General features: G+C 47.5%; 1 protein-coding gene across 1 annotated transcript; it reads left to right on the top strand.

The window, feature by feature from the left end:
• Positions 1–4,023: 4,023 nt before the first annotated feature.
• Positions 4,024–20,483, top strand: DMRT3 (doublesex and mab-3 related transcription factor 3; the record flags this gene model as incomplete). Its single annotated transcript, XM_080709263.1, has 2 exons — positions 4,024–4,471; positions 19,498–20,483. The coding sequence occupies 2 exons, from the start codon at positions 4,024–4,026 to the stop codon at positions 20,481–20,483; spliced, it is 1,434 nt and encodes a 477-aa protein (XP_080565389.1).
• Positions 20,484–20,836: the final 353 nt, after the last annotated feature.

Raw genomic sequence — 20,836 nt, 5'->3', positions numbered from 1 at the left:
GCGTAAAGGATCCGGGCAGGCTCGGGTCTTGTGCCCCGGTTGGGTCAGAGAAATCTGCAAGCGCGGTTCCCAGGCCTGAGCTGCTGCTGTCGTGGAGGGTTCTGGAAGTGGAAAAGGCGAGGGGCTCCTCATGGGGCCCGCGGGCTCACAGGCGGAGGTTTTGTTTTTGTTTTTGCTTGCTCATTTGCTTCCAAAAGCTTCGGCTTCCGGACACCTGGAGCAACTTCCCACTATCTCCTTCCCTCCCCAAGTGGTGTGACGATTGGACCGTCCGGGAACTTTCTTCTGCTGAGTGGTGTCCCCCAGGCCTGCCCAATGCGGGTTGTGGCGCCTTCCACCCCGCGCCCCAGAGGGCAGTTTCTGGGATCCATCTGGGGTGCACACAAGTGTTTCCCTAACCTAGGGAGGGAAACTTGCTGCCACCTCAAGAAATCTCCCATCGCCTGGCTGGAAATCCTCCCCACCGCCCCCACCTTCTTTCAATTTGAAGCTTTCTAAAGAAAGATGCCAAAGCACACAGACTGGGTGGGAGCTGAGCAGTTCACAGTAAGTTCCTGAGCAGGCAGAGGGGACACGATTTTCGCCTTTATAGGGCAGAGCCTGGCTCCCTAGCATCTGCCCACACCAACATCACCGTGATTGCGATTAAAGAAACGCGCCGAAATTGGAACGCTAAATTTCCCCTCTATGGAAACCCAGCACAGCAAAAAAAAAAAAAAAAAAAAAAAAAATGTGTTATACATCCGAGACAATATGAAACTGTCCTTTTGATTAAACTTTCCTTGGAAGTAAGGAGCAGCTATCAGGACTCAGATCTGGAATTACAATGTCCCCACTCTCAGTAAGACACCTTCATTCTGAGCTCTCAGACATACACGCTCCCAGAGATCACATTTTTTCACCCTTTCACTATTACACCTGCCACAATTCTGCCTAGTTAATTGTGATCAGAAAACACCGACACACCACCCAGAGGAGAGCAGGAGTGAGTGGGTCCAGTCGGGTGAGGCTACATTTATGTGTAGTCCTCCCCCTCCCTTTCCAGTTTCTTTGATGATTTTTCCCATAAGTGCAGAAGCCGCAGGGACTTAGCAGAAGCAGGCCGCTCCTCCTAAATGTGATTCGGACCATATGCTTTCTACATTCATTCCTGCACCGGCTTTTCTTCTGTGCACTAACTGCTAACACGTTATAGTCACCTTGAAATTTCCTCTGCTATTTTCCAATTAAAAGCTTAATAGCCCTGGAAACGGAGTTCATGTGGTGAAGTTTACCATAGCCCCTTGTTCTGAAAGGCTTTCTGCTGGGATCCCATTATGTGCTTGAATAAACCCTTTCTGAAAACAGAAATGGGACTCGGGGTTGTCAGGTGTTGGGTTACAATAGACTTTGAGGCAGGGGACATTTTACCAACATAAATACAAACCTGTCCCTATAGGGAGATGTTGTCAAATACTGGGATATGGAAAACATTCCCATCAAATATGAGAAAAGGATTACTGCGCTATCTCAAATGAGTATTGTAGATCTCAGCCCTCGATGTGCATTGGAGTGAAACGGGGCCCCGGGAGCAAATAATACCAGACTGTCTGCGTGGCATCGGGATTGGGTGGTTAGGTGACCAAGGGAGGAAAGGGGGTTGCCTTGGGACTGAACACGCCCTCACAAACCGGGTGCGCAGCTCTGCTGCTGTCCTCCAAAATATATATATCTTTCCTCTCCTTCTTATCTTTCGCTGACCATTTGGAGAAATCCGGCTTTGAGAAAAGTCTTGGTCCCCGATTTTCCAAGAGAACCGGAGATTTCGGTGGGAGAGTTCCCAGACTCGTTGCAATTGGTGACCCTCGGCATCGCTCTCACGTAGAGACTCGCTGACAGCTCCCGGATTCCCTTCCATGGGCTCACCAGGCCGCGGGGGACCTCGGCCTCCAGTCCCCAGAACCTGACCAAATTCCTTCCCGATGTAGGATTTTAGACTTGTTTTCCAGGCAGAGGGTGGGAGAAATTGCAGCGCGAAGGGGTTCCGGTCCCGCGCGGTTTCGGGGCAGCTCTTCCAGGGTTCGCACTCGCGAAGCGCCTGGTGAGCCTCTCGAGGTCCCCCACTCCGCGACGTGTCTGCAACCAGACCCGTGACGGGCTTCCCGGGAAACGCGCTTAGCTGGGTTTCCTTTTAACCCTCTTCCCCCACCGAATCCTTCTGGTCGGAGGGTTGGCTGCTGGGGCGCCTGGCGGTGCTGTACTTGAATTTATAGCGAACTCGGACGCTTTCGGGTTGCTTGCCGGCTCGCAGGGCGCTGCAGAGAAAGGCGGCCTCCGGGAGCGGGCGAGGGCCTTGGTCTGCCGTCGCCGCGGACTCTAAGCTCTCAGGACTAGCTTTCAGTTCGCCCACAGGGTCAGAAGACAGACGAGCTTAGAGTAGGTTTTCTGGAGCCTGCGAACGGATGGGTTAAGGATAGCCACCTTTTCCCTTCCATCAGAGCCATTTTGCTGCCCCGCGCCTACCGCATCCACCGGCTTTTTGGGAAAAGGGGGTAGCCGTCCCTGTGCATATGTAGTGGGTGCCTGCATTAGGCCAAAGTGGAACTCAGGGGAGATTGGAAGCACTCGAATAAGAGTCTACTAAAGTCTTTTTTTTTTTTTTTTTTGGCTGCCATCTTGTGCAAGGGCCCCTTTTCACACCCCACTCAAAGACATTTATGCGTGGGATCTATGGGCTTGTGTGTGTGTGTGTGTGTGTGTGTGTGTGTGTGTGTGTGTGTGTGTGTGTGGCTCCATCCCCTATCTTTAACTAAATCCCAGAGTCCGTGTTGGGATTTGAATTGGGCACCGCGAGCCCTTGGTTTGATGGCTGCTGGGGAACCGGGAGGTCACACTTGGTGGTAACTTTGGGGGCGCTAAGGTGGCCTCTGTGTCTTCTCTCTGAAAAGTTTAGACAGAGTCTAAGCAAAACATCAATGCAAGGATATCCCTGGCCCTTGAAGACAATGATGCTCGTTTGTTAAAAATGGGGAGAAGAGTAGAAAAATAAACTTAGCATGTAAAAATGGGTTGTCATACTTAGACTGGAGGGTTTTTTTCCCATTTTCTTCAGCAATAAACAAAAGAGGGGGGATGGACTGTTGCAAAAGGAAATCTAGAAAAGAGACTCCCAGAATCAACACCACCACCACCACCACCACCACCACCACCCCTAATCCTACCCACCAGTGCCCGCAGGGCTAACTCGCTTCTGCCCGAAGCCCGGCCGGGCCGCGCCGGGTCTGGGCTGAGCCTGCAAAGCGGACGCAGGCTCCTCTCCTCCCGGAGCCGACTTTCTGTGGGCAAGGGTCGGGCCCAAAGCGACCTTGGGCCCAGTGCCTCCAGATCCGGCCTAGAGGGAGAAGAGCGCCCAGGGGAGCGGCCACCTCTCTAGCATACGGGCACCCCTACCCTCACCCCCGCGGTCCTCCGCGCCCCCGCCCTGGGTGCACCGCCGCGCCCCCGGCCGCCGCAGGAAGGAGTAACCCAGAGGACGTGGCGGAGGGGCCGTGAGCGCCCCCGCGAGAGTGACCTGGCTGCAGGTGGCGAGGACGGTGACGTGCAGGGCCCCGGGGGTGCCAGGAAGGGGTGGGGAGTACTCGGAGACCGGGACCCCGGGGGTGGGGTGGCGGAGGGAGGGAGGAGGGGTGGGGCGGGCGGCGGAGGAGGTGCCGGCCGGGCCAGCTCGCTGGGAGCTGCAGACCTGCTCAGACCCTAATCCGCGCTCTCGCGGCTCCTGCCCCGGCGGAGAAGAACGTGCGGGCCGGGCCGGCGCCCGAAACAGCGGCGGGCGAGGAGGCTGGCGGGGAACGAGCCGGGAGGCGCAGGCTGGGGGCGCCATCGGAGGCGGAGAGACGGCCGCAGCTCTTCCGAGAGCTCCGGGACGCGCGGGGCCGCCGGGGCTGGGGAGCCGGGGTCCCCTGAGCCGGCCTCCCCGCCGCGCCGCCCAGCGCCCGCCGGCCCGCGCCCGCCGCCAGCCCGCCCGCCGCCGCCCGAGCCCCGGGGATGAACGGCTACGGCTCCCCCTACCTGTACATGGGCGGCCCGGTGTCGCAGCCGCCGCGGGCGCCCCTGCAGCGCACGCCCAAGTGTGCGCGCTGCCGCAACCACGGCGTGCTGTCCTGGCTCAAGGGCCACAAGCGCTACTGCCGGTTCAAGGACTGCACCTGCGAGAAGTGCATCCTCATCATCGAGCGGCAGCGGGTCATGGCGGCGCAGGTGGCGCTGCGCCGGCAGCAGGCCAACGAGAGCCTGGAGAGCCTCATCCCCGACTCGCTGCGCGCCCTGCCCGGGCCGCCGCCGCCGCCGCCGCCGGGGGACGCCGCGGCCGCCCCGCAGCCGCCGCCCGCCCCGCCGCAGGCGCCGCCGCCGCGCCCGGCCGCCGAGGTGGCCGCGCTGCGCTGGGCCGCCGAGCCCCAGCCCGGGGCGCTGCAGGCGCAGCTCGCCAAGCCAGGTAGGAGCGGCGGCCGCAGCTGGCCGGGCGCCTGGGCCGGGCGCTTGGAGCGCCCGCCCTGGCTCCACTCCGGAGGCAAGTTTGGGGGAAGTTGGCCTGGCCAGGCCTCGCTCCACCGGGCCGGTTCTTACTCTCCAAAAATAAGTCACCTTGGAGTCTGGACCCCGCGTAGGTGGAACCCGGGCCCGGGCGGGAAGGGCGGGCAGAACGGCGGGACTGTTGGTAGAGATCGCTGGAGTGTCTCCCCCAGATTGAAAGCGGAAAGAGTCAAATTGGAAGGGTAAAAGAGGTCGGGATATGACCGTATTTAAATTATATAAATCCACACGCACTACAGTGCGGTTGGATTTTCCGGGCTGCGAGTTTTGGACGTTCTCCGTTTGCGAAAAGGGTAGAAAGGTGCGGGTTAGGAGCCAAGGCCAAGGCCGAGACTCTGCTGGCCGGCTCCCGGGCTGGGCGGGCTTCCTGGCTTGGCCCAGGGGCACTGGAGCGAGGAGGCTCCAACTTGAGTTAGCTCCAACTTGAGCGAATTATCGAGTTATCTCCAACTTGAGCGAATCAGTAACCATTTTAGATGCACTCGGTGGCCTCCCAGTCTCTTGCAGTTTGATGAAAGAGGCCCCATTTAGGAACGACAATAAAAAGGTTCCGGAGGCCTCCGAACTTGATAGCGGGACAGTTTTTGCTTAACCGTTGACATCTTTTCTCAGTTCGCCTCCTTCTGGTTTAAAGAATTAAAAACAAAACTTGACTTGCAGTGAGGGAATCCACTCTGGCAAGGCCTTTCCCAGGTTGCGGGCGGGTTTGGGTCTCAGGCTGCTAGGCTGGAGAGATGGCAGACCTTCCCCCAACCCCTTTTGTGGTTCTGAGATTTAAGGAGCGCTGGTGGGCTCTAACCCCTGCAGGTAGGCAGACCCCATCCCTTCCCGTTCTCTCCTTCAGGCCTCCCTAAGCCTGGCACTCCTAGTTGAGCCTATAATCTTTTTATTCCTGGAGAACCTCTGGCTACTGTTCTGGTCCTGGGCAGCCCAAGTCTTCCTTCCATGGCTCTAGGAATTCAGTGAACATGGGTTTGATGTTTCCCTTTCACTGGGGCAAATATACAAAGGAAAAAAGCCTGTCCCCTCGGGGAAGGGAGCATGCTGTTGTAAGGAGTGGAGGAGCAGAGCCTTTCTGTTGGTAGAACTGCAGAGCCCTTACCCCAAAACACCGTTCCTCTGGCTTCTGGAGAGGTGGAAATCTATGAAGCTGCTGGTAGCCTGGAGAGTCCTCTTCTCCTACCCAGTGAGAGGGGCATGCCCTCCAGGCCTGAAGTGTTGAGAGAAAAGCTCATGTGAAGGGCAGAAGATTTTGTTTCAAAGGCCAAATAATAATATAATAATAATAATAATAACGATTATTATTATTATTTTGCCCATGGGTTTTTTGGATACTTAGTCCAAGGGAGCACATATACATTTCTCTGAGGTGTACCCCCCCCCCAGTTGTCTAATTTCTGTCTTTCATCTCCTCACATATATGGATTTGCCACAGAGGAATAAGATGAGGCAAAAGAGAATTTTTCTCACCCCTCCACTTAAGATTAGAACAAGTTAATAAGGAGTTTAGGCTCTGCCCTAGGAGTGATTACATGATACTACATGATACTATATTTTGTTAATGTTTTCATTTCCAGTTTCCCTGGCTCTGTTTTCCCCAGGGTTAGAGCAGGAGTCAGAATTAATGTCAGAGGTAGGTAGCACCTTGCATGGCCACCTGGCCCTCAGTGCCTCTGCTATGGCAGTGGCCTCTGTAGTTCTTATCCAAGAGGGGATTCCTTTCATATCCTGGCTGTTCAGTCAGTCCTTTGAAAGAACCTAAAAGATCATGGCTTGTAAAGAGTCGCCAAACCCAAAACAACCTGGGGAGGAGGAGGAGGAGGAATGAGGGAAGGAAGGAAGGCGGAGTTGCAGCTGTAGCAGCAGCAGCAACAAGAAGCATGCTTTGGAAAAATAAAAAAGGGAGACTGATTTCAACTGGACAAACCGGACATGGTACCTTCTCTTTTACTCCCACCAAGGTATTCTGAGACAGCCTGAGCCCTGCAAATTGAAAACAAGTAATTGCAAGGAGGGTCAGAGTTGTGAATTTGGGGAGCTGAGCCTTCAGGGTCCGAGGGCTCAGTTTCCAGCCAGTCACACCACACACCTTGTACATTTATTTTTTATTTTTTGGTGGTACTGGGGATGGAACCCTTCTACCTCTGAACTACACTCCCAGACCTATTTTTATATTTTTATTTGGAAACAGGGTCTCTTAAGCCAGCACGGCTGGCTTTGAACCTGCGCGATCCTCCTGTCTCTGCCTCCCAAGCAGGGGATTACAAGCGTGCGCTACCACGCCCGGGTTCATCTTGTACATTTATTTATACGACAACATTTGTTTTCTTCTCTCACTTGGGTTGACCCCATAATTCTGTTCTTTTTTTTTTAACCAATTACTTATGCAACGGGAAAAGAAGAGATTATTGCTTTTTACTAGGAACTACAATCATACAAATGGATCCATTCTAAGCAATGTATGTAAGGGGAAAGTCTATCTGGGGCTTAAGTTCGAGAAAGCCGGCTGAGACTGCCTGTTGACATATTTGGATAAGTAGCTCACTCAATGTAGAGAGTAAATGAAGTTCTATCCCAGTGTTCCAGTGGTAGGTACACAAGAACGGTCAATACTCAGGCCACCAGGAATCTCTCAAAATCTACCGGCAAATCATGCATTTGTGAACTTTTACTTTAAAACATGCTTGGTCATTTTGCCAGGCAAAGAAAGTATGTAGGTGTGGAGGGATATTTTTTCTTTGATGTAAATACATATTTATGATTAAAGCACTGTCTTAGGGAAGAGTATGTTTACTGGGCGCCCTGGAGAAACCTGAGCCAACATGTTCAGAGAGCAGAACATGCTAATACCAAAACTCAGCTTTGTAACTGGAAAAAAACCTTTCCCAAGTTCTGCTTCAGATTCTGTAACAGGATAGGGGTGATTTTACCTTATATTATAGTATGTTTGAATGTCCTTTCAATGTGATCTTAAGAAATCCTGTGTTATAATGATTATTACTTCTACCTATGGATTAAAATATTACTTTTTTTCTTTTTGAAGTAGATTTCTCCTGCTTTTTGATTAGTATATCTGACTGGCCTGGAATTATTAGGTTTTGATTGAGCTTCAGAATCGAACTTAGGCTTTTTTACATTTACTGTGGAATGCATTTACTTTTCTCCTAAGTTCTCGCTACATCTCCTCATATTTTCCACCCCCAAGAAAATATCACAGGAAGCAGGGACATCTTTCAGCTGTTAGCATGCCTGCGTCAGCAGTCTTAACCAGCCCAGCCAGCCTCGCTGAACCCTAGTTAAGGGTCACAGCCAAGGTGAGACGCTGAAGTTACATTCCTGTGTTTTGGTTCCCTCCCTCCCCCCAACTTTTCCTACAGTAGAATATTCTGGGTGGTACAGGCTGCGGTGTCTGGAGAGAGGAAGCATCTGTGGCTATAAATTCTTCCTAGGTCTTTCTCTGCCTTCAAATTCTTTTAAATTCTTTGAAACGTTAAATTCTTTGAAATGTTCTTAAAGGAAGAACAAAAACCACATTTGGTTAGGAATAGGAGAGCAGGATCAAATAGGAAAGTAGGATGTCCTTTCTGAGTTATTTCTCTGGAAAGGAGAAAAACAAAACAACATAGAAGCAGGGAGACAAATTAGGATATTTTGGAAAGCTGACTGTGATGCTTCTGCTTCTGGGGCCCGGCATCTGGGCTTTTCAGCTCCTGTCTGGTTGGGTCTCCCCATCTACTTCCATATTCTCAATTTCCTTTTTTCTTTCTGTTAGGTTGGACTCATCCAGGCTAGGAAGGGAACCCCTCTGTTACTACGGTCTGGGATTGAAGAAGTAGGGAAGAATTAAAAGGTGTCTGTGAAGTGTGAATTTAAAAACTAAGTCTGGATTTAAGACCCTTGATTTGAGGGGAAGGACTGTAAATAACAAAAGCCAACTGGATACAAAGGAGTAAACCGGATGCCACTCTCTCAAACCTTAACCCAGAGCTGGCTTGGGGATGGTGGTGGATAGTTCAGCCCATAACTTTTGTGTCTTGTGCAGAGCAATTTGCAGTTGGTGTAGGGTGGTGGGTGCCATGTGTTGGGGTGGGGGGATCAGCAGGGACAGGGACCTTGGCCCCCCAGCCTTTCCTTTCTACTGAGTGGCAGCAACTTCCTGGCTACTACATCAAACCCTGTCACAGGCAGGCCCAGGGCTGCCTGAGGCCAGCCCAGCCGGGCTCCTCCTCACTCTCTCAGCCAACAAGGGCTCTGAGAGGTTTTATGCTAGACCTCTGCTACTTCTTCCAGCTTCCTCCCTTCTTTTTCCAAAGGCTGAGGCCTGAGATGACTTGCAGATTTAGGAAGGGACATGATAACAAAACAAAACAAACAACAACAAAAAAGGATGCCAGTTGTTACACGGGACATACTTATCCTGAGCATCCCATTTATCTGAAGTTCAGATTTAACTGGGCATCCCATTATTTTATTTGGTCACCCTGGGCCACAGGGCACCCTGGCCTGGGATCACTGGTCTCTGCGGAGGCTCCTGCCTGGAGGGGCGTCAGGGAGGCTGGTGTCCTCCTTGGGAAGCTGAACACTGGTGGAACAAGAAAGTGCCCATGTCTGGGAAACACAGTCCATTGCTCTCAGGGAGAATGTCCCAGCACACTCCCTCCTGGTGTTATAAATCTGGTGGAAAGTCCTGCTCTCTACTCACACAACCAACTTTTCTTTTCCCTGATGGATGAACTCCTGGGTTTAAAAGATTACAGTAATCACAGGAGGACAGTGTAAATCGAATCCGATAGCAATAACTTTCGGAGAAGGTCAGGCTCAAGTGAAATGTTACCAAGCAACAGGCATTTTGTTTGCAAAATACAATCAAAGAGCATTGATGAGAAATTCTTTGCTGCAGCCAGTCAGCACTTTCTGCTAACAGCTTTACAGAGGGAAAGGGAGTAAATCTTCATAAATCAAAGGCCCTGGAGGCCTCAGAGCCCCTTCTGGAAATGTTGCGCTTCTTCCTGACAGGGAGATAGACAGAGCCCAGTGAAAATCCATTTGCCTGCCTGCCTGCCTGCCTGCCTCCTCTTTCCTTCTCTTCCCTTCTTGCTTTCCTCTTTCCTTTCACCTGTCAACCTGTTGCAGCCCCTTTGCTGTTAGCCACTCAGGTCCTTGGGTCCTCCTGTCTAGTCCTATGTGGCTCCCGTTGTAGGCTGGACCTCTGGTTATCCCAGGCCCAGCACCTTGCAACTGTGTCATTAGGACCCAGGAGTCCCACATCACCTTGCCCAGGTAATACACATTACTGTCTTCAGAAGGGAAACAAAAACATAAGTGGGAAGGGGTTTCCTCTCATTTTATTACACGGCTATAAAAATGACAGGTGACTACCGATTAACAATAATATAGCATGAAATACATCACTCAGAACATCAGTTGTTATAGAATCTATAATCTCTTGGTTACATTGACTAGGCCGATATAATTTTTACAAAGCTGAGGTCTGTTCTACTTTTCCCCACTGGTTTCTTCTTTGTTTAGTTCTGTGTTCAAGTTCGGGGCGCCCATAGTCTTCATGTGGGAATGTTTACAACAGTATTCCCACCTAGGAAGACACCATCGTTGGCCTCTGAGTTACTTGCTGTGTTGCACTGTAAAATATGACCAACTGAGCGGATAACTTGGAATTTTGCAAGATTAGTTAGTAAGCCATAGGTCTCTCAATAGTCATGAGGCAATGCTTTGATCATCCGTACATAATCTTACCTAGCATAGTACCTGGATATATAGCAAGGATTTAAGAGTATTTGTTAAATAAACGGATGAAGGAGACCAGTTATATTTTTGTAAATACTAAATAAATAGGCAGATTTGTAGACTATTTCTCCTCTACATCTTGAAAAGTACTCCCTTCTGAGTCAAGGAAGAGATCAAACCTAAATTTTTGTAAGATATATGAAGCCCACAATTACAAACTATATTCCCTTAAACCCAGGCTTTTCTGTATCAATGTCCCCCCAAGACATTAGTCCCAGGGGATTATCTTGATTCCTTCATACATAGTTAAACCAGTTATGTTAATGATTTTTCAAAAGCAAAGCATGATTACTTTCACAAAATCCAGTCCCCCGCCCCCTACAGCCAACAAAGGAAAGTTTCCAGACCCAAATTCATTCCCTGATATATTTTAGATTTCCAACCATTCAAATGCTTTTATGATTCATTACTTCAGGAACTGTGAAAGCCTGTGCCTGGTTAGAATTCTGACTGGGCAGAGGTTCCCCCAGGAATCCCATCCTCCCTGGGTTCTAGGGCTTTGCTCTAACATGGTACACTTTGAAAACTACCCGTCAGGCACTGTATTTAGAGGCATATTCTTCCAAAATCAAACGAACCAAAGAGGACATGAGGATCTGCTTTTCAAGACGTACCAGGTGATTTCCAAGGGGGAACAGCGGGTGATTTTGTAGCTAAGAGAGTGCTCTGTCTCTGTGCTGGTCTTCTGTGTCTCCATTCTGGTTGTCAGATAGATATAAAAGGGTAAAATAGAGAAAGTCCATGATATATAACTCAGAAGTATTTTCTATTTTTCACATGTTTTGAGCAGACTGTTTTATATATGTGGTAGGTGATAGGCTTTCTCAAAATACTTGAAATGATTTTTTTTTTTACTGAATACATAGATTTTTTTTTTTTATACTGACTTGCAAATTTGCGGGAAGGTCATACTAGGGGGTTGAACCCAGGGATATTCTACCTCTGAGCTTCACCCCCAGCCCTTTTTTATTTTGAAACGGGTCTAAGTTGTGGAGGGCCTCGCTAAGTTGCTAAGACTGACCTGCTATCATTCTGTCTCAGTCTCCCAAGTACCGGGACTACAAGCATGCACCACCAAACCCAGCTCTGAACTGAATTTTCATATAAAAATCCAAAGACAGATTTTGTAAACTGTAATTTTGGATTTGAAAGTCACTTTTATTTTTATTTAATTATTTATTTTTGTGGTACTGGGGACTGAACCCCGGGGGCTTTCTCTTTCGGAGCTACACCCAAACCCTGTTTTATTTTTATTTTGAAACAAGGTCTTGACAGTTTGATGAGCGTCTCCCTACTTGCTGAGGCTGGTCTTGAACCTACTATCCTCCTGTCTCAGCCTTCCATGTACTGGTGTTATAGGCATACACCACCATGCCCAGCTTGGATTTGAAAGTTACTTTTATACGTGTTCATTTTCTCTCCTTTGTTAAGAGTTTTACAGGAAAAAAAAAAACACCTTGTAGCTAGCTTATGGCATATATAGTATGTTTGAAGTCAGTAGCATTGTAATTCACAGGAAAGTTTTCCTCTTAACTAAATATCTGTTTTTTGAAAAAACACTTTACCTGGGTGAAAAGTTTATTTTGGAGGTGGCTATAAGTATTCCTGCTTCAGGAAATATGAAATTGAAGCATGAGCTGGGTGTGGTGGCGCACGCTTGTAATCCCCGTTCTTGGGGGGTGGAAACAGGAGGATCGCACAGGTTCGAAGCCAGCCGAGCTGGCTTAAGAGACCCTGTTTCCAAATAAAAAAGTATAAAAATAGGTCTGGGAGTAGGTAGAAGGGTTTCCAGGAACCCCAGTACCACCAAAAAATAAATTTGAAGCATAAGCACTTAATAAGATTTTTATAAATATTTAGATGTTTTCCATGAGAAACAGCATGGAAATATATCTGATATTACTATTTTGTAATATCAGATGAAATTGATTTCTTTCTTTTTTGACTAGTAATGTAAACATCTTCTACCCATGTACAAGGGTTAAAAATATCAGTTGAAATATACTCTTACTTCTTATGTTCTAGGAATTAGGGTCTCAGTTTCAAGAAGAAAGAGGGTAAAGTGTCTCGGGAGTGTTTCCTGTTTCGTTTCGTTAGTTGGCAGTTTCACATTTCTACATCTAGAAAGGCCTTTGTGTTTTAAAACTAACTTGACCGATTTATAAAGTCTACTTAGAAAAAAAATCTGGATATGTAAAGAAACACCTGTTATTAAATTACACTTTTATCACTGGGTGCAAAGCTCACCCTCTGTAATTACTTGTGAAAGTCTGTATTTAAAATAGAATAATTTACAATGCATTTAGTTTAGGTGCAGCAATACAACCAACACTAGACACCATAGTGCCACAAAATCACGGGCATTATGTGTTCTCCCCTTCAGAAATACGGTTGGGTGGGAAGTTAGCCTTGGTGCAAGCATAGAAGCCAGTCTTCTTTGCTCAAGTTGAAACTCCAGTAGCCTTGGGTGTGGATAGGGTTTCTGCTTACCCTACACCTCTTAGCAGGACTTATGTTCCGTCCAGGTGCATGAACCTTGCTTCTGGCCTCTTTCATCATCTTTTGTCTGTTTTTGAACATGCCATCAACAGTGCTGAGCTCAGTTAGTTGGAATGCTGTGAATTTGCAGACTTGGTGTCTATGACATCCTTGGACACCCAGACAGAGTGGTCAGCTCAGAAACCTAGGAGAGTGTGGATGACTCAGCACAATCCCTGGACACTCCTTCAGTAACTCCAAGTGCCTGGTGTCTTGGCGTGTCCCAGGAGCAGGGACAGAGGCGAGCACAACAGAGAGGAAAGTGGGGTTTTTAGATTTGGAGCCTCACAGATGAACAAGCTGGTACCCATTTAAGATTCCACAGGGGTCTGCTCTGCAGAACTTAGGGACATAGCTACAGGAGTTGAGGGTTTTTTTTTTTTTTTTGTGGTACTGGGGTTCCTGGATGCCCTACTACCTCCGGGCTATACTCCCAGACCTATTTTTTAATATATTTTATTTGGAAACAGGGTCCTTTAGGCAGTGAGGCTGGCTTCGAACCTTCAGGGATCCTCCTGTCTCCGCCTCCCAAGCACGGGGATTGCAAGCGTGCACCACCACGCCCGGCAGGAGTTGAGTTTTGTACAGACTTACAGTCCTGCTCCCTAGTTTTCAGTTGGTTGGCATAGTACATTTGTTGCCACCTTGAAAAAAATGCATTTTTAAATAGTGTCGATATGTTATATTACTCATTTCAGCATTCCCTAATTCCCCTTCAAAAACCTCCTGCTCTTTGGACCACTTTCTTCTGGAGCCTGAGGTATGTCTTAGAAGGGTGAATTTGGTTGATAGACCTTAACATTTTTTCCTGAAATGTTCTCAGTATTTTTTTTTTTTTTTTTGTGGTACTAGGGGTGGAACCCAGGGGCTTTTCTACGTCCAGGCTATACTCCCAGACAGATTTTATATTTTATTTGAAAGCAGGGTCTCACTAAGTAGCTGAGGCTGGCTTCGAACCTGTGCGATCCTCCTGTCTCAGCCTCCCAATTGCAGGGATTACAAGCGTGCGCCACCACGCCCGGCTATTCTCAGTATTTGAAGCTCATGTGAGGTGGGTAAAATTTACCTCTTAAAACATGAAGCTATTTTTAGGTCCACACATTTCTTCTTAAAATGGCCGAGTTTTGAGCTTTCTAGCTCTCCTAATACATCCTTTATTTATTAGAGGAAGCAGCTATTTCTCTTGCTCTAAAAATCTCACCATCTCCTATATAGCTATGACATTGTAATATATTTTTTTCTCTGGTACTGTTGTTATATTTATATATGTACATATATTATAAAGTTTACCAATTTAGACATTGTTAGGTATAGAACATAACACAGTGACATTTAGTGTATTCACAGTGTTGCACAACCATCTCCATGATCTGTTTGCAGAACTCTTGTATTTTCCCAAACTGGAGCTCCATTATACATTACACAATAACTCTCTGTTCCCTTTTCCTTTTCTATTTTCTGTCTTTTAGGTATTTGTCCATTCTGGGTATCTCCTATAAGTGGAATTATACTATTTGTCTTTTTGTGTCAGGCTTACCTCAGTTAGCATAATGTTTTATTTATTTATCTTTTGGTGCTAGGGATTGAGCCCAGGAGCATTGTACCTCTGAGCTATACCCCCAGCCATTTTAAATTTTTTTATTTTGAAACAGGATCTTGCTCAAACCTGTCTCAGCCTCCCAGTACCGGGATTATAGGCATGTGCCACTGTACCCGGCTACAGTATGTTCTCCAGGTTCATCCATGTTGTAGCATGTATCAAATCTTATGTCCTTTTGATCTGAATAATATTCCATTTTATGTATATGCCACATTTAATTTATCTATTTATCTGTCGATGGACATTGCTTCCACCTTTTGGCTCTTGTGAATAATCCATACTGCTGGAGCATTGGTGTGCAACGTGCTCCACGCTGGATGCGACTTAGCAGATCCTCCCTGGCCGCGAATGCTTTTCCCTGCACCGCGCTCTTACTCCCCCAGCAAGAGAGTAAGTTCCATAGTTAGGGACAGATCTTACGCTTCTTTATGTTGTTTTCACCCTTGATTTGTTTCCCTCCATACCTTGGATATTACAGGGATATTACAGGGATATATATATAGATATCCCTGTAAAAAAAATACACACACACACACACACACACACATACTTGATTCTGATAATAATAATGTAAGCTTAAGTTAAATAAGTGTTTGGAGGTACATACTACTTTAAACATTATTTTATGTTCATATTTGCATGGGGAGAGTGTTTTCCTAAGCCCCTTTGAAGAGAGTCCAAAATCCAACTGCGTGCTCATTTTATTGCCGAATTAACATACCATCACTGTCCACTCATTTTCAAGTGTCGAATAAGAGTAACAGCGAAGTAGATTGTATGGGGTCATGGGTAAGGACAAATATATATATATATATATACACACATACATACATACATATACATACACATACATATATATATATTTTTTTTGTGGTACTGGGGATGGAACCCAGGGGCATTGTACCTCCAAGCTATACCTCCTGCCCTATGTTTTAGTCTTTTTATAGTTGAAACAGGGTCTCACTGAGTTGCAAAGGACATTGCTAAGTAGCTGATAAGTAGCTGAGACTGTCTGAGAACCGCAATCCTCCTGTCTCAGTCTCCCAAATGTTGGGATTACAAGCCTGTGCTACCACACCCAGCTGGTAAGGCCAATTTAAATAGGTCTAGTAGAAGGTGAGCTTGTAGAAGATTCTTTTTTGTTGCTGTTTTTGTCAAGGGCACAAAGTTCAAATATTACAATTGGGAGGTAAAAGCCAGGTCCCCTTTCCTAGGAAGTTGTAGGAGAGAATATTTCAAGTTTCTCTTATAAAACTAGGGTTGTTTGTATATCCTAGAGTCATTAGAGAAAACAAAGATGGCTTCAGCTGGGTGTGGTGGCACACACCTGTAATTCCAGAATTTGAGAAGCTGAGACAGGAGGATCACAGGTTTGAGGCTAGCCTCAGCAATTTAGGGATACCCTGTTTCAAAATTTAAAAAAAAATTAAGAAAAAGGGCTGGGAGTATACTTTGAGGATAGAACAACCCTGGGTTCAATCCCCAGTACCAAAAAAAAAAAAAAAAAAAAAAAAGGAAAGAAAGAAAGAAAGAGATGGCTTCATATGTATGGACTACAGATGAGATCCATATTGGAAACCTTATGTATTTTGCTTTTAAAAAAGTAGTTTAATTAAATTTGTATGAACTTTATCAGATTTATTTAAGAATATCTTAAAATATATTTAGCCGGGCGTGGTGGAGCACGCTTGTAATCCCTGCGCTTGGGAGGCGGAGACAGGAGGATTGCGCAGGTTCGAAGCCAGCCGTGCTGGCTTAAGAGACCCTGTTTCTAAATAAAAAAATATAAAATAGGTCTGGGAGTGTAGCCCGGAGGTAGAAGGGCCTCCAGAAACCCCAGTATATATATATACACACACACACACACACACACACACACACACACACACTTATATTTGACCCTTTTATTCTTTTGAAGAACCAAAGTTTTATTCTTCTGTTATACTTAAGATGCATGCTGCCCTAGAAGAATGTTCATAAAAGGGCCTTTGTTGAAGGCTTTTAAAATTAACAACAACAAATAGGAGATGATTCCTAGAAGCTGCTTTGATGAAATTTCTCCGGCTGCCTATCTGCACATAAGCAGGTGTGCCCACAGAGAGGGCAATGAGGAGGCTCTTCAGGCGGGGCAGGAAAGCACACAGGCAAAGCGATTGTTTACAGCCTGACAGCTGGGTCTTTAACAATTCAAATCTTCAGATCAGTTACTCTGGATTGAGTGGCCGCTTGTACAAGTACGGGTGGTTGTTTCACTTTGTTTTCTGTGGTGTTAGGCTCAAATCCAGGGCCTTGCACATGCTCAGCCAGTGCTCTTCCACTGAGCTACATCCACAGCCCAAGTGTGTTGGGGTGGATGGGGGTGAGGGGTTACTGAAGACTGAACCAGGGGGTGCTCTGCCTCTTCTCCACCCCCCAGATATTATTTATTTATTTATTTATTTATTTATTTATTTTTGTGGTACCAGAAATTAAACCCAGGGGCATTCTACCCCCAAGCCCTTTTTTATTTTGAAATAGGGCCTCGCTACATTGCTAAATTGCCGAGGGCTTCTAAATTTCTGAAGTTGGCCTTGAACCTGTGATCCTCCTGTCCAGGGCTCTCAAGCACTTATAGGCATGTGCCACTATACCACCATGCCTGACTTCTCTTTTTATTTTGAAACAGTCTTGCTAAGTTACCGTGTGCTGGCCTTGAACCTGCAATCCTCCTGTCTTGGCTTCCTAGGTATTGGGATTACCGGTGTGTAGCGCCAAAATTATGTTTTATTTATTTTTTTTTTTTGTAGTACTGGGGATGGAACCCGGGAGCATTCTACCTCCGAGCTATACCCCAACTTCTATTTTTTATTCTTTATTTTGAAACAGGGTCTCACTGAGTTGCAAAGAACCTCACTGAGTAGCTGAGGCTGGCATAGAACCGTGATCCTCCTGTCTCAGCTTCCCGAATACTGGGATTACAAGTGTGCCATGCCTGGCTCTTTAAAAAAATTTTTTTAAAGGCTAAAAATCTGTTTGTATATAGCTTTCTAGTAAAAAATAGTTTCCTTTAGTATAGAGGTCAGTTAAAATTTAATACTACAAAACAAACTACTATTACCCATTCCTTTCTACCTTCAATATTGACCCTTCAGGGTAATATCTTAGGTCAAAATATCAAATTTGCAACTGGTTTGTTTATACCAAGTCTCAGCATCATTTGGGAAGTTTCTCTTCTTCTTTAAATATAATTCAAAAAGTTACCTTCGGGGCTGAGGGTGTGTCTCGGTGGTAGAGCTCTTGCTTGGCATGAAAGAAGCCTTGGGTTCAATCACCAGCATGTCAGATAAATAAATACATGAATGAGGAAGGAAGGAAAGCCAGCCAGCCAGCTATGTTTAAGTCCTTTCCATGAACTTTACTAACAAAACAGTTCATGCAACCGTATATACTCTTGCCACCCATGGTCCTGGGGCTCTGGACATGTAGTTTCATGAGTGGACATTGTGTCCTCTACAGTTTCATGAACCCTCTCCTCTCCAGCTATTTCCTTTCTCCTTCTTAGTCATCTCTATTGCCACCCCAAATCCCTAGCTAGTTTTGTTTAGCCTTTGATGGAAGTTACAGGCAACTGAGTTTTCCAAGCCCTTAAGTTTTTTTTTTTTTTTTTTTTTTTTTTTTTGGTACTGGGGATTGAACCCAGGGGCATTCTACCTCCAAGTTGCACCCTCAGCCTCCCCACCCTCTTTTTTTTTGTTTTTTTTTTTCGTGGTACTGGGGATGGAACCCAGGCACCTGCTACTTCTGGGCTGTACTCCCAGACCTATTTTATATTTTATTTGGAAACAGGGTCTCTTAAGCCAGCTAAGGCTGGCTTCCAGTCTGTGAGATCTTCCTGTCTCAGCCTCTCAAGCGCGGGGATTACAAGCTTGTGCCACCATGCCCAGCTTACTTTTTTAAACAGGGTCTTACTAAGTTGCTGAAGATCTAAGTTATCAACTTATATTCTGCGCTTGGACCTATAATCTTCCTGTCTCAGCCTCCCAAATACTAAGATTACAGGCAGGTGCCACCAGGCCTGGATTCAAGTGCCTTTTTGTTTTTCGTTTTTTGTGGTACTGGGGATTGTGGTGCAGGGACATTCTATCTTCAAGCTACACCCTCAGCCTGGTTTTTAGTTTTTATTTTTGAAACAGGGTCTCACTAAGTTGCAGAGAACCCCACTAAGTACCTGAGGCCGGCCGTGAACCCAGATCTTCCTGTTTCAACCTCCCAAGTACTGGGATTACAAGTGTGTCCCACCACGCCCGGCTTCAAGTGGGGTTTTAAAAAAGATTTCAACCCATAGAGGTTTTTTTTTTTTCCCGCTTTGTCAGTTAACTAGTTATTGTACACTAGTAACCTTGTCAAACATACTATTTGGCTCGCAAAGACATATTGAGCACAAAAATCAGCTTGTGGGAAACTGTGGGAAAACATTTAAAATACTAAAATCCCCTGTGGCGTGTGGGTTGAGCACCAGCTGATGATGTCCTTGATTACAAAGGAACATCTCATCTGCAGAAGAGGAGCTGGGAGGCAAGCCAGAGTTCATTTTCCTGGCTTTCCCTGGACCATGCTCTCCAGAGCTCCACTCCCCAGCCCCAGCCCCAGCCCCAGGCCCACAGAGGTGCCTCTGTGAATGCCATGAAAGCCGCATCTTCTGTGGTTGTAGAATCGCCAGGCCCTGTGGGTTTCAGGCAAGTTTCTTGCTCACAACCTTAGGAGAAATCATTCTGACTTCTAGGTCTTTATTTCCAGGCTTTTTAAAATTTATTTTTATTTTATTTTTTGTCATTGGCCAGTGACATAGTTTGGATTTCTTTCTTTTCTCTCCTCCCTCCAGTCCTCCCAGGGCGGTCAGTATGTTGTAAGCCACGGAGCCCCATTTCCTCTGACAACAAAGCTGTGGGCAGCTCTCTTCTGAGCTCAGGAAAAGATGATTAACACAGCCGCTCTCTGCTTTTCAGATCTGCCTGAAGAACGGCTTGGGGACGGCAGCTCAGCAGACAATACCGAGGCCTTCAGCGACAAAGAGGCCGACCAGAGGAGCTCTCCGGATGTGGCCAAAAGTAAGAGCTGCTTCGCCCCGGAGAGCCCCGAGATAGTGTCGGTGGATGAAGGCGGGTACGCGGTGCAGAAAAACGGAGGAGGAGGAGCAGGCGCAGGCCACCCCGAGAGCCGGCCCGACAGCCCCAAGTACCACGCCTCCGAGCAGAGCCACCTGCTGATCGAGGGCCCCTCGGGGACCGTCTCTCTGCCCTTCAGCTTAAAAGCCAACAGACCGCCCCTCGAAGTGTTAAAAAAAATCTTCCCCAACCAGAAGCCCACGGTGCTGGAGCTCATCCTGAAGGGCTGCGGCGGGGACCTGGTGGGCGCCGTGGAGGTCCTCCTGTCCAGCCGGTCCTCCGTGGGCGGCGCCGAGCGGACCGCCGCCGAGGCCGAGAGCCTGGTGCTGCCCTCCAACGGGCACATCTTTGAACACACCCTGGGCTCCTACCCCATCTCCTCGTCCAAGTGGTCGGTGGGCTCGGCCTTCAGGGTCCCAGACACGTTGAGGTTCTCCGCGGACTCCAGCAACGTGGTCCCCAACCCCCTGGCCGTGCCCCTGCAGCACCCCTTCCCCCAGCCGCCCCGCTACCCGCTGATGCTGAGGAATACTTTGGCGAGAAACCAGTCGAGCCCCTTTTTGCCCAACGACGTCACCCTGTGGAACACCATGACTCTGCAGCAGCAGTACCAGCTGAGGTCCCAGTATGTCAGCCCCTTCCCCAGTAACTCCACCAGCGTCTTCCGCAGCTCGCCCGTCCTCCCCGCCCGCGCCGCCGAGGACCCCCGCATCTCCATCCCCGAGGACGGGTGCCCCATAGTGACCAAGCAGGCCATCTACACGGAGGAGGACTACGACGAGAGGTCCGACTCCTCGGACTCCAGAATACTCAACACATCCTCTTAAAGTGGCGCCGGATGGGTGGTCAGCGGGTGATGACTTTGGGTGCATCTGAACCCTGGGGCCCCCTCGCGCGTATCTACCCTTTCCTTCTGTTTGACAAAGTGACTGTGCTTGATATTCTATACATTAGCAATAAAAACATAACTTATTTAATTTCTTGCACTTCACTGGAAAATGCCAAATAGCTCGGCTCTCTGGCTTTCGTGCTGAATGTTGTTGTCAAAGAGAGTCTAATGCTAAGAATAGTCTTGGGAAGGCTGGGTCCGGGGAGATTTATTTGGGGATGTGAAGCCGAAGGTCAGTCTTGCTGGAATATTAAATGAAATAGTATACTTGAAGGCATTTGCGTAAAAGAG

The sequence above is a fragment of the Muscardinus avellanarius genome (assembly GCF_963383645.1).
Source record: "Muscardinus avellanarius genome assembly, chromosome: 13".
Taxonomy (NCBI): domain Eukaryota; kingdom Metazoa; phylum Chordata; class Mammalia; order Rodentia; family Gliridae; genus Muscardinus; species Muscardinus avellanarius.
This window is presented reverse-complemented; position numbering and strand designations above follow the sequence as displayed.